The sequence below is a fragment of the Thermobia domestica genome, chromosome 4 (genome assembly GCF_964235325.1).
Source record: "Thermobia domestica chromosome 4, izTheDome1.hap1.1, whole genome shotgun sequence".
Taxonomy (NCBI): domain Eukaryota; kingdom Metazoa; phylum Arthropoda; class Insecta; order Zygentoma; family Lepismatidae; genus Thermobia; species Thermobia domestica.
Window position 1 is genome coordinate 213,554,411 of NC_137457.1, and position 14,798 is coordinate 213,569,208.

The 14,798-nt window shown below is 34.7% G+C and overlaps 1 protein-coding gene across 5 annotated transcripts in view; it reads right to left on the bottom strand.

The window, feature by feature from the left end:
* The window catches only part of ACOX1 (acyl-CoA oxidase 1), a 185,864-nt gene that overhangs the window by 86,113 nt on the left and 84,953 nt on the right, over positions 1 to 14,798 (bottom strand). For all 5 annotated transcript variants that reach the window (XM_081755468.1, XM_081755467.1, XM_081755466.1 and 2 more), the window contains exons 5-7: positions 8,468 to 8,587; positions 4,505 to 4,629; positions 2,466 to 2,626 (exon numbers count right to left, since the gene is read on the bottom strand). In XM_081755468.1, coding sequence (XP_081611594.1) covers positions 2,466 to 2,626; positions 4,505 to 4,629; positions 8,468 to 8,587 — 406 coding nt within the window. The remainder of the gene's footprint in view (positions 1 to 2,465; positions 2,627 to 4,504; positions 4,630 to 8,467; positions 8,588 to 14,798) is intronic.

Below are 14,798 nucleotides of genomic sequence, written 5' to 3' on the forward strand. Positions count from 1 at the left end.
TTACTTCTAAGAAGGTGTCAGCAAACGAGGAGCTCAGTGCGCAGATACCTTAGACATGTGAGGTTCGTCATGGAAAATTATCCACACACTACCATAACTGAGACCAGACTCATTCACAATCGTTTGGATGGTTACACGTCTGTTTTCGAGGATTAAACACTCCACTTTCTTTATAGTGGCTGCATCGTATGTCAGGGATGGTCTTTCAGGTCTTGGGTCGTCTGTGCGGGACATATGAAAAGTTTGGAGTTTCCTTTTCCAATTTACAGTGATGTCATAAGATGGACAATCATCGCCATATACAGCCTTTATCTCGTCATGAATTTGTCTGGCATTATTACCCTTCAAATGCAAAAACTTTATCACACTGCGAGCCTCAATCTTATCAATCTTGCACTTTGGTTGCTTTTTGCACACTCTGTAAAATCATTAGGAGCTAATTTCCTTAACATCATGCACATAAGAACCAAACACAATACTGACAAAATTTCATCATCATATCTTAATAGCTTCCTGGTAATAATTAAAACTTTACGATACCCCCTCCTATATTTGACGCTTTTTTACACCTATAAGAGTGAAAATAAACGTCGCAGATAAATATTTCGAACACGAAGAATCGTGGATCCAGTGGTCCCAAATATTTCCGACTCTCCAAGGAAGCATTCCGTGTTCACTACTGTCAAGGCTTATTTTTGAGCTACTCTGGACTTACCTTAAAGTTAGAACATATCTGAAAATTCTGTTAAGAGCATTTGTGGGAATTATACCCTGTAGGAAATCCCCTGGACGTTGATGAGATTGCATGTTCATAAGATATGTAATTTTGGATTGCATATACATGACTTGCTTTACGCTGATATGAACTGGCACTCCGGGGTTTCTCGAATTCAAAATACCGAACATTGAAATAGAGTTTGTCCATGATTTTGGACAGCCATCTAGATCTGAATTTATACACATTTCCCCACAAGTTAATATGAACTTTTTCTTTTATTTTTATGTAAGAGATCACCTCTTGCAATTTGTCGGCATAGTTCATTAACACCCCGTACATAATCAGACTGTATTGTTACAAGAGAACTTTAAAAAGAGAATTTCTTCTTCTGCTTGTACCGTTAATTGGTCCTTATACTACAATTTGTATGTGTGAAAATCATACACGAATGGTCTTACATACTATCAAGTTGTCTAAAATGTATTAAGCCTTTGGAGGTCAATAATGAGAATAGAATACATCCATTGTGATTTGAAAATAACATTATGAAACCACATACGCACCATTTTGGTCGATGACATTCTGTTATTTTTCCGGCAACACCATAATCCGGTCGCTATAGAACTTCTGTGGTTTCTGGTCAAAAGATTGACATGTGGTTTTCACAAACCTATTTTGAAACTAACTTAACACCAATCAGTGTTTAGCAGAGACTGAAATAAATTATAGTTGGGCAGTGGAAATTAGAGTTACGCAGTGGATGATTAGAGCTTCCCAGCCAAGTTCACTCAATTCCTGACGGGTCGTTAAAAGTGTATGTGCCAACGTGCATTGCCAACGTGGTATACAACACACTTTCTGTTGACCAGTTCCGGTCGTTTCTTTTGGTTTGCTAGCTGAACTCGCGCTAATTAATTGTCGACACTATAGCTTTAAATTTATCCCTTGCCAGGAAACAGCACTTTGTGATGCATGATCCCATCAAACGCAACGATCCTTTTCGCACATTATCGTAGTAGATTCGTGATCAACTACTTCAGAAACGACTCGACTTCGTTATGTTTCAGCAGAGATTCATAGATAGAAATTCTGTTTAGTAGACGTTTTTGAGTCAGATTATGGTAACCCAAACGCCGAGCCTGTTTTCGTAGTCAGCTTTCTTCAGATGCTTTAATATTGTTTGGTGATGGTTGCTTCCGTCACTGACGATGTCATGACTGCTTACATGCCGGAACTGCCGGACTTGTTCGACTTTTGCTAGAATATCATTCACGTTGGCTGTGATCTATCGCCCAACACGAGAAATATCTTAGACATAGAAATTTACAGAACGAAACCAACTGAACCATCTTTCGGTTGTTGCTTTTGATAAAATGATATCGCCCACAAACAACACAAACTTATTCAGGGGCCTGATCAACATCTGAACCTTTATTGAAATAAAATTGTAAATTGTAGTCTAGTTTTGTGGAATGTTCACTAACTTTACGTTTGATTTTACATTTTTTGCACATTCACTAGCTTTATTTGTCCGCTGTCAAAGGATCTTAACCCGTCTAGCTGTGATTCTTATACTCTGAGATTTCAGGCACTAGCGCCATCTCGTGCACAAAAGGCTCAATACTTTTTGGACTATCTGATATCAAGTGTTCGTTAAACTATATATATATAAAATGTAAATGATAAAATATGATCCCAATTCTACGAAGAGAATTCTAATCATATATTTCTATCAGTGTGTTCTTACCCTGGCTTCATTTCGGATTGTCTCCTCACAGCACTGTATCTTGTAGCTATTGTTACAGCTTTGCTTAAATACTGGGCCATATCTTGCACAATGACCACTCGAACGAACATCATAGTTCCATACGTCAACTTGCTGCTTGGTGCCTTCACATACGTTCCATCCTAAATATTACATATATAGAGTGTGTGAGAGAGAAAGATATGAAATATTGTACTTAGGAAGTCTACATACATTTTTAAAGAAGCTTTTAACCACATTTTTCTTATTCTTCACCGCTCTAAATTGCAGATCTTCCTTCCTTCTAACTTGCTTTAAGCTAAATTATTTTATATTTTATTAGCTATCTAAGTGTGTATTTTTTTTTTTTTTTTTTTTTTTAGATAGTATTATTATTTACCTCCAGTTATTATTTCTACAAATGTGTCTAGAGCGTTTTTCCTCAGGTGCGAAACTCTACTTCGGGTACTGATTGCATATTTAAAATAACTGACAGTGACACAAGACTGACACAGATTTTCTCTTCTCTAAACTCCTACAAGTTTTCGTAGCTTGCAAGTTAAATGTTTCCACTTACTGCCTCCGGTATGTATGCATTCTAATAATGATATACATACTTTCTATTTTAATTTTTGTATTCACAAATTGAAGTTAGCTTGTTCTACCTATCTTTATTACATTAATGTTACATGTACATTAATGTTAGTTATATGACAAAATTCAACGTTAGTTAAAATCTGTAACTGTTAACCTTCTGTAGTAACGATACTATTATAAAAGAAGTTCCACACAAAAGACAACATAAAATTGTTAATTTTAAAATTCTTGGATTTATGTTAAGGAAATTTCAAGGGAGTACCACGAAGAAAGAGACACAATTTCCTTTCCCTTGAATGTTCTCATCTTTAATGCGCCTTCTGCTTAAGAATATAAACGCTTCAAGATTGTTGCATGAATTCAAGAGAAGAGGCATAACCTTAAATTACATATCAAATATTCAATAAAGGCAGCTTTGTGAGTAGATAGATCAAATTCCAATTTTCGTAGTAGTACATACTAGTTTTTAGTTTTTTTCTCTCTCTCTCTCTTTTTCTTTAAGTACTGTACTATATAACGTCGAATTTCGGTTAAGTCCTAATTCTCACATTTCTGGGAATTCAGTTGTTTACTGGTTCACAACGTTTATAAGAATGGAAACGAGCCCCTGTAGGTAGTACCCGAATATTAAACTTGCGTGCTTCGTACACTCGTAGTCTGGGTTCGATCAAGGAAGGAATGAAGCCTTGGATAAAAAGCAGAATAGCAGTGTGCATCCCTTATAAAAGGGTATATCATATTTACTTGTTAGTGTTAATAAACTTCCATTAATCACTGCAGGAAGTAGTTTTGTTCCTCAGGTGTCGAAGTGAGGTAATGTAGAATCACGATTTAAAATTATAAGCACTTGGACCACAATGCGTAAACTACAGCTGTTAACAGGAGTCATGAATATACTGTCAATTAATGAACAGTATAACAATGATTTCAGAGGTTCCACTCAGTGATTTCAACCTTGAAGATACATCCATAACGTATCATTAACAAATACTCCTAAGTTGCAAATTTAATATGGGGCAGTTGAAAACAAGTTGAGGGCCAGTGGAACTGTGATAAAACCCCACCACTGCGAGTTGACCTAATTCGTGAGGCACGCCAACAGCATTATCAAGGGCCTCCCTCCTTGACTACCACAGAAGCAGAACCATATTTGTTGACTGAATAGTATGAATTCTATTCAATAAGTTCAGGCATCAATAGACGAATAGGTATCAAACTGCCTAGCCAAAGAAAATCATTCTACCTATCTGAAATCGGATCTTCGTTCAAAAACATTTATCTATACGTATGGTTATTATTTTGCTTAAAAATCTTTGTATGTTAGTTTAATACCACTCCCATTTTGCATCTTAAATTCTGGCATTTCATGCTATACAACACAATATAAAGTAGCAAATTTCATCGAACTTATAAACGTGATTAATACATCAATATAGATATCTCACCTCCAAAACTTGATTATTTTTCATCAGCATATTAGTCCTAGGAATTCTTACATTTTCAAACCCTAAGTATCCATTATTTGTTGCATTCATTCCAAGTTTTGTTCCAATTTCACCTATTTTTATACCTGTAATAGAATTCAATATTAGAAATATTCTGTTGGCACAGTCCGCAGCAAAAAACCTGCAACATGGGCATGTAAGTTTATTGTGAAACTACGCCTAACAGCCCAGGGAATCAACATAACGTCTAAGTGGCACGAATCACACCAGGAGAAACCTCGGCATCCTCCCCTGCACACTTATTTTGGAGCAAAAGACTTCTTCGTTTCACAATAAACTTACATGCTCATGTTGCAGGTTTTTTGCTGCGGACTCTACATTTCAATGAAGAAAATACACTTTTTGAACAAACTTTTGCCACCAAGCATGTACGATTTGCTCCTTCGGAAAGGATCACGATGAACGGACGGAATATACACAGTGTGCAATTAGGAGTCCAAGTAGGGACCTGGATGGTCGTCCCCCCCTCACCATGCAGAAAGCAGTGACGAGGACCTTGAAGACAATTACGGTCTAAGACGTTCAATGGTAGTTCCATCCATCCATCCATCCATCCATCCATCCATCAATCCTTCAGTAGTGCTTTTAATTTGAGGAAACAAAAGTAAGCTTGGAAAGCAGATCTGTAGACTGGGTTGTGGTAACACAAATACATTTGGACCCTTTCTGCTCCTGCGATAAAGGAATGGGGAATGAGGAGTGCAAACAACTTCTATTTCTTTAGTCCTCCGATATTGTTTGGTGAACAGTCTCCTTGTTCACCCCACGACTGGTCATTCAGAATGATATCCCGAGTGCTGTCAATCATTTCAGTTGTTCCAACAGATTTGCTTGGATCCGGCGCTTATCGTCTTCCGCAGAATCTCTTCGGTACTGAACCTCTTATGCCATTGACAGACATGGCAATGACAAAGGTATTGTCCCCATAAACTTTTTCCATATCTAAAACGTTTCAGTTGGAATTTTTCTAAGTGCACACATTGGAATTCTTCCTAAGCGCGCACAGAATTTGATATTCACTCTTTCTTCTATTCTTAAAACTCTGACGAGGAAAAACATCAACCTATCGTTAGCCGCGTCACACATTACAATGACGAATGGCCGAGCTAAGAATTTCTACAAGTCACATGCATAACTCACCATTATGAACAATCTACGTGTAAAATCTAACTTCACAACAAACAAATAAAAAAAATCAATCTCGCTTCTTAATTGCCGCACTGTGTATTGCGGTACAGTTCAGATTAAAGAACGGCTATCAAAAAATATATTGAATACATGGCTAAAAATAGTAAAGAGACGGGAATAAAGCAGAAAAACGAAAAAGGAATATGAAACAGGAGAAATGAATTCGTTTACCTACTATACTACCATTTGGAATAGCCTTGAATCTACTTTCTAGGATTATAAATTTAACATAACGAAGAAAGCTTTCCTCGCCTCTTGAACGTAAGAAACCAATTGGCAACTATTTCAATCATTAAGGTTGAATGTTAATGTGATGGTAAGAAAATAACACAGTATAGTAAAGAAGAAGAATCAGTTATTTGGACTGTTGAAACACTTCAAAAAAAATGAAACATGGAAGGAGGAAACTAAATTTACTTTAATCAATTATCAGGTATGTTCTAAAATCTGCTTTGTACAAACTGAAAATCAAATCTTAAGGCAGAATAGGAAAAATTAAATTAAAAGTCGGTATGATTTACAAATAACTTAATTGACCTCCACAATATAAATTCTGTACCTTCATTTAGCTCTAGTGTTTATTTTACCAGTATAAAAAAAAAAAAAAAAAAAAAACCTGCTGATTGATTTTTGCCTATTTTGTACAATTAGACAAAAGGAAAATTGTGGTGGGATTTTGTATTACAAAGCTAGAAAAAAAAAAGAATAGATAGAAAGCATATCTGAGCTATGAAGCAAGATGTAAGGTTTTAGATAATATGAAAACGATACATTGCTAAAAAAAAAAAAAAAAAAAATATATATACAGAATAATACAACATTATAAAGGTAGCGTACAGTCCTGATACAGAAAATTAAGTTTAGACACACACAAAAAATTAATCACACTTCAACTAAATGCATTTAATAAAGCCAGTATCGTTTCTTCCTCTTATAATATCATATGAGATCTGCTTTGTATTCTCGATACGCAGGCCAAACGTAATTTTTTCCATTCAGAAAAGGATGGTGTATTACAGCGTGTCTACAAGTTTTGAGAATCCAAATTTCTTGACATTTTCTTGACTTTTCTGGACGATTTTACAAATTTTCTTGGCCAAGTACTAGTTTTATTTATTTATTTAGCCCCTACCAATAGCCGGTTAAGATGAAAGCTAAAAGTATTTTACATTTTTGTCTTAACAATTTGTAATTAATAAAGACTGCACATCTAATTTACCTAATCTTATCATCTCAGTGTTACCTCTTAGAATACACTTTAACTTTCATCCTAGATAGGGTATGGCTTTGGCTTTATTTTTTATTGTATTATAATTAATACTTTCTCTGTGAATACACTACTAAATAGCAGGGGTTACATGTGATTACAGTGATTTACCGCATTCTAATAAGTACAAATACTCACTATCGTGACAAAACAGTCAGTCACCGCACCACATATGGTAACTTGCACATTTGTACTTGCATTTTCACTCAACTCATAAATAGCTTTTTAAGACATAGACATTATTAAGCAAAAATGTAAGCAGTAACAAATACAACATACTCATTTTCTTTTCTGGACTTGTAATTTCTCTGTCCAGAGAAACAACTTCTTGATGTGTTTGCTGCGTAAGTTTCTTCTTCTTCTTCATCTCCGACAAACTTTATTCTCACTGTTCTCTCACTGTTAGCCATTTCCTTCTCTTTGCTCTTCTTATCCTTTCTTCCTGTCTTCTAGATGAGTTTCTTACCACCAAAATCATTGCTTCTGATATCTCTCTGTTATCTCATTGCTTCTGTTATAGAAATCATTCCTGCAGCTTTAACTGCTACGTACACTGCTTGTTAAGTAACAAGCGACTCTTCAGTCAAATTTTCTACCAAACACCATTTATTAACGGAGAAACCTCTTTCCACAGCAGCATTGCCGTAAAACAAGGTCAGAAGCAGGTGAAAGAACTTAGTTGTCGAAACACTATTCACACCTATGCCATGAAGAACGTTAGAAAGCACATCTAGTTTGTATGTCTTCCAATCAAATGATTTAATTACTTCGTTAAAAAACGGTGAATCCAAAAGTTGAAGGTAGTCCCATTTCACACAATCGGCCATCCACTGAGATAAATGCTTCTTAGTCACAAACTCTTCAAGGGCAAAGGTTATACGAGACACTCGTAATGAGCCATTACATCTGGTGAAAGACAAGAGGGGCCTTTAACGATTCTACAGGCCAATGGGTACGCACTGGTTCCTAAATGTCAGTATCTCTAGAACTTTGAAACCTTTGTAAGTAGCAGAAACATCAAAACCAACATCTATATCCTGAGCCATCTTGATATTGGACGAATTTGTCAGGTCAATGGTAGTGAGCTTTCTGGCGTTGTTTATTCCACTCATGACATTTTTGTGAATGAATCTGGTTGCAATACTGTACAGCAGACTGTAATATCCATCAGTATCTCAGCTAAGCATTTTAATTATCTCTCAGTATCTCAATTAAATCACGGCAGCTGTGTATCACCACGTAGCTGTATATCATCACTGCTATATGAAACAAAAATTCTTGACCTATCGTGTCATTTCTTGACTTTTCTTGACATTCTTGACCTAGTGTTCGATTTCTTGACTTTTCCTTGACTTTCTTGACCTGTAGACACCCTGTATTAATATACAATGAATGAGTTCATTAGCTTTTTCTATAAATGCAATAACAATTGAATACAACTGGCTTACCTGGTAGAGGTTGGTGGGTCTCTTCGTCTCTCAATTGAACAATAAAAGGATGGATACCATAGCACTTTCCTTTAGTATATAACTGTGCTACGACAATTGCATAGTTAGCTGTATGTCCCACTGAAAATGTATAAGAATTATTTTCATTTCTATAAAACATTAACTAAAGTCATACATACATACATGTTTTGATACAATCTCTCTTTCGCTGAATGTGTATGTCATGTAATAATGAAATACTCTTCCCTATACACATATATATCGAGTGTACATTTATCTTGAAACAACCTGTAACTTTTCAACTAATTGATAGAAATCGATTTAAAAAAGAATTAACTCATCTTGCACCTGCAGCTATTGCATTTTAATTGGGAATCCATATCTTGAATAATTTAGCCCGCTCTGGTGCTTTGGACACGAACAATCACTTCAAAAGCTAAAAGACACATTATTTAATTGAACATTATTTACATTGATCTGTCTCATGACAACAGCAAGTATCTGAGAAATCCACAATGTCTGTTCAACACTGTAAAAATTAGAATTATGTCCACTTACTCTTTTATGTACGAAATCACTCCACACTACTTCTCACTGCAAGGAACTTTGTCACTGTAAATGCATGTAAATTTTGCCTGTTCTTATTATATACATGAAATTTTATTGTGATTAATTGAAATAATTTTCTTGAGTTTCTGTTATAGAAAACACTCACTTAGCGAACTTCAGTTGATCATTATGTGTGCAAACTAATACTGCCAAAAGACACTGATTGAAAAACTTTTTGTAATTCGTTGAATACACTGCCTTAACATATGTAAATAAAAGGTTAATATACGTAAGTTTACTCTTAAATTGGTAATTTATTTAGTCATTAATTATGCCGTTCCATCCGCGATCCAGATTTTTAGTGTCTAACTAAATTGATGACTTTAGGTCCCAATTAAAAAAAGATTCAAACACATTCCTCTCTGTATTACTGGTCCACGGCTGTAGTACGTTTACACGCTCAATGTTATGTTCAGACTTCTGAAAATATCTTAATAGGCCAGACATAGGGTTCCTCCCATCTTGTCTCTGATGTGTTATTTCACCATCGTCGAGGCTTTTGTCATTCCAATGTAGATTTTGATGAATGGACAAGATGAAGGGCAAATTCCCGGTAAGAATACTTATCTCTATAATAGTTTCTGTATTCAGAAAAGGAACTTTGATAATTTGTTCCTGATCTCAGTGCAAAAGCTCTTTCCATCAACATCATCTGACAACATTGGTTTGTGGTGGACAACATCGTGTCCGTGGTATTTTTCGGAATTCTCTCATTTCCTCCCGCATTATCATTCTAACAATATTTTATCATCATGATTCACTTGCCTCAATCATCCGTCTCCTTTACATAAACATGGGAAATTAAGCTGAAAGATTTCATTTCATTTCTTCTCTCTCTCCGAAATTATTTTTCACAATTCACTCTTAAACAATTTTACTCGAAGTCAAGACCTAAATAAAAAGCTAATTATTTAAAGCCACCTTCATAACTCACGAATAATTTATCCACGAACCCTGAGGGGTTTTGACCCTGCTGTTGAGGATAACTAACCTAAAAGAATGTACCTATGATTTATGGATGAAAAAATACTCTACTGCTGCTAACGTCCTCACTAAATATCCAATAATTATTGGATCCACGAAGAAAACTAAGAATTCCAATGTTTGGGGACCAATATATTGATAGTTTGTATGTTGATTTTATAACGATATTGTGTATTCTATATGTAATTTTAAATATCATTTCTTGTATTTACGGACAATAGGTGCTATTGAAATATGCACAAGCTAGTTAGAAGAAGAATAAAATATGAAAAAGAAATTAAATTGATTTCTTTCTGATATTATTATTAATATCTTGTCGACATGATAATCTGATGATATGTGTTATTGGTTGTCATAAAAACGAAAAACATAATATATAACAGAACATCCATTTTGTAGAATCAACATGTACAATATTTAAAAGGTGTAAATATTTAATTCTTACGTACTATAATAAAAAAAAGGTAATATCAAGATGGAGTGTTTAAGTGGATTTTAGTAAAACGTAGTAGACTAGATTATAACTATTCGGACTGTGGGCTAAAGTGTAACACAGGAAGTACAGAATACGTACAATGTTTACATTTTATGTTGTGTCTTCCGCCGCAGGATTACATTTTATGTGGTGATTCCTTACAAGGATTTTTGACTAGTTGTGTTGAAGTATAGTAGGCACACTTCAAGAACGAAATAACGTTATTTAATAAAGACTAGTCTACTGACCAGGACCTTTAGATTGATTTTTAGATTACGTAGCAGTTTTAGCAAATCAAGCAACACGGAGTATACTTTGTTAAGAAGTAAGAGAAAAAAAATTACAGAAACATCAAAATGAGTGTTACCAGAAGTGAAAGTATACATGAAGAAAATGGTAGTATAGAAATGAACGCTTCCCCGAACATAGCTGACCTTATGAGACAACTTGATCAACAGATGTCCCAACGAATTGAGCAAATGAATCAACAGATGAATATTAATAATCAGCAGATATCACAACGAATTGAGCAAATGAATCAACAGATACATTCGAAATTTGAACAGAGTGATCATAAGATGGAACAGATTTTACATCGATTTACTGTTGTACAATCCGCGGCAAAAAACCTGCAACATGAGGATGTAAGTTTATTGTGAAACTACGCCTAACAGCACAGGGAATGAACATAACGTCTACGTGGAACGAATCACGCCAGGATAAACCTCGGCCTCCTCCCGTGCACACTTATTTTGGAGCAAAAGACTTCGTCAATTCACAAAAAACTTACATGCTCATGTTGCAGGTTTTTTGCCGCGGATTGTACAAAGTTCTTTGGAAGTGGTAGAAACTCCAGAAGAAAGGGTCCAGTCTAGGTTTTACTATGTGGGTGTAAGTGATAATGTTAGATGCTTCCATTGTAACGGAGGACTTATGCATTGGGAGAAGGGAGATAAATCGTGTCAAGAGCATGCACGATGTTTTCCCAATTGTGACTTTGTTGCTTTGGTGAAAGGTGAAGAATTTACGAAGCAGGCGATCAGAGAACGTCCACCTATTGAGTCTCCAAGTCATGTAGCATGTCGAGAACGTCCTGTAGAAAACCCAGTAGTGTCTCCTGTTTTCAGTCATCAACCTCGAGAAGTAACGGATGAGGAGATGCAAGGCCTGAAGAACACTGAGCCCGATATGGCTATCTTCAAATAGGATTGGATTCTTAAAGAACTAAAATTGCTCTTCGTCAGAAAATGGAAAAAATAGGAATGCTGTTTAGTTCGACTGAATTATTAATATATAACATAATATATAACAGAACATCCACTTTGTAGAATCAACATGTACAATATTTAAAAGGTGTAAATGTTTAATTCTTACGTACTATAATAAAAAAAAAGGTAATATCAAGATGGAGTGTTTAAGTGGATTTTAGTAAAACGTAGTAAACTAGATTATAACTATTCGGACTGTGGGCTAAAGTGTAACACAGGAAGTACAGAATACGTACAATGTTTACACTTTATGTTGGGTCTTCCGCCGCAGGATTACATTTTATGTGGTGATTCCTTACAAGGATTTTTGACTAGTTGTGTTGAAGTATAGTAGGCACACTTCAAGAACGAAATAAAGTTATTTAATAAAGACTAGTCTACTGACCAGGACCTTCAGTTGGTGGAAGACCGGGATAACGATGAAGAAAATAATGAAGAAGCTCTTTCTAGACAACATGGCCCAGGATCTTCACAAAATTCGTGCCGCTGAAATGGTGAGTAACACTTATCGGACAATGACACTGAAGAGGAGGATGTAGAAACAAAAGATCCTAAGTTGGTTCATTCATTCATGAAATGAAATCTGTGAGCTTTCGTCCCACGGTTATGCAGGTTAGGCTAAAGGAGACGGTGATAAGTAATGAATGAAATGGTGGAATGAATAAAGTGGGAGGAAACGGGAGAAGCCCGAGAAAACCCACACACACGGTGTTTGTCCACCACAAAGTTCACTTGGCAGGGGCTGGGATCGAACCCGGGACCCCAAGCACCAGAGGTGAACGCTCTACCACTGAGCCACCGCCCCCTGATTCATTTATTGTGAGAAACATGTATGAACAGCTTACCTTATTTGAAATCACGAACACGAAAATGCTTGGAACATTTATTGAATACGGAGCAATGCATTATCAATTGTACCGGTAATGTAACCGAATCTAATTACAGAGGAAACAGAAACCGTGGTAGGACAGACTACCGTGAATATCATGTAAGGGACAGGTATAGCCCTGTTATGAGTCACGATATTTCACCACCAGTAAAACGAATGAGAACTGAACCTAATTTTACCGGTAATAGAACTGAATCTAATTTCAGACGCAACAGAAATAGTAATCGTACAACATTTAGAAATTAAGCGAACGATAGATCTAAGTCCCATCGAATTGGATTTCGTAACGGTTACCTAGATGGCAGAAATTCTCGAAATAAAAACCAAAGTACTGTTGAATTAAAGGACACGCCGTACTACATTCATGACTATGTTATTCAATGCAACCTAATCGAACTCTTTGGCAATGTAACTTAAGCTAATGTTATGGCGCCCGGGAAAACCATATTAAATTAATTTTTGTGTTAGTTCACTGTAAATATCGTAATGATTTTATTTGTTATTCGTACTTTGTTTGAATTCTATACAGATAGTCCTGCATATAAAACCATATTTATGTATTAAACAAATTAATCCTAAAGTTTTCGAACAAATGGATGTGAAAACTGGTAAACTTTTGGGTTTACGTAATATTGATGAACTAAAATTATGGCGTCCCTCAAAATATACAGTAAATGGATGCAGTTAGTTAAGACATTGGTTCCTTCTGAAGTTGTATCCAAAATTAACATGAATGACATTTAATCTTTAAGTTAATACTTAATATGATAATTTCTTTATTTGTGTTAATTTTTGTTATGATATTGATTATTTTGTTTTGTTCTAAACATTGTCGGTATTTCATTTATAATTTGTACTTTGTTTGAATTTATATATATAATGTATTTAATCTTATCTCTCGTTCAAAAGAATAATAATATGAATATCACGATAATATTTTTTCCAAAACTTCCTAATTATGCCCGAATGAATAATATAGATTTTGTTAACTTTTAATTTCCAATAAGTATTAATGGCATCGAAATGAAAAACTTAATTAAGACTCAAAAGTAAATAACTAGTATACCATATTTTGAATGTACCTTCTCATTTCGTCGATGAATTTTATGAATAATTAAAATAAACTTAATTATGAAAGTTAAAATAAATATGAAAATGATATTAATATAAAATGAATATGATATATAATTATATGAATTGTAATTTTTATGTATACGAGGGTCATTCAAAAACTTAGGTAATTATTATGTAATATTTAAAGATCCAGGTTTTTTTTTAATTGTACCAAAAAAAGTCCTATTGTTCGAGCGTCATTATATATAATGACTTTGTGTATTCTATATGTAATTTTAAATATCATTTCTTGTATTTACGGGCAATAGGTGCTATTGAAATGTGCACAAGCTAGTTAGAAGAAGAAAATTTGAAAAAAAATTAAACTGATTTATTTCTGATATTATTATTATCTTGTCGACATGACAATCTGATGATATGTGTTATTGGTTGTCATAGAAACGAAAAACATAATATATAACAGAAGATCCATTTTGTAGAATCAACATGCATAATATTTAAAAGGTGTAAATGTTTAATTCTTACGTACTATAATAAAAAAAAAGGTAATATCAAGATGGAGTGTTTAAGTGGATTTTAGTAAAACGTAGTAGACTAGATTATAACTATTCGGACTGTGGGCTAAAGTGTAACACACAAAGTACAGAATAAGTACAGTATTTACAATTTATCACACATAGTATTTACTTCACCGATAATCTAACGAAATCATAGTTTCGCCTCCGAAATTGGGGCACAAAGCTCAGTGACAATTCTTTCTTGTGATAAGGGATCCTTGGTTTGATCTAAGACCATGTACGTTTGTGGTGGAAAGCATTGTGTGAGTTTTTAGTGTGTTTTCCCATTTTCCCATACTCTCACTTTACGATTTTTTCATAATAATAATGTTCGTTAACCACCTGTTCCATTAGCCTAAAAGGCTTAAATATGACACGTTAAAAGGACCGTTTTTCCTCTGAAATTTATTTCGTATTAAGACAAAGCAGATTAATTCACTATGTTTATCTATCTTTTCTTTCACTCGTTCTTTAA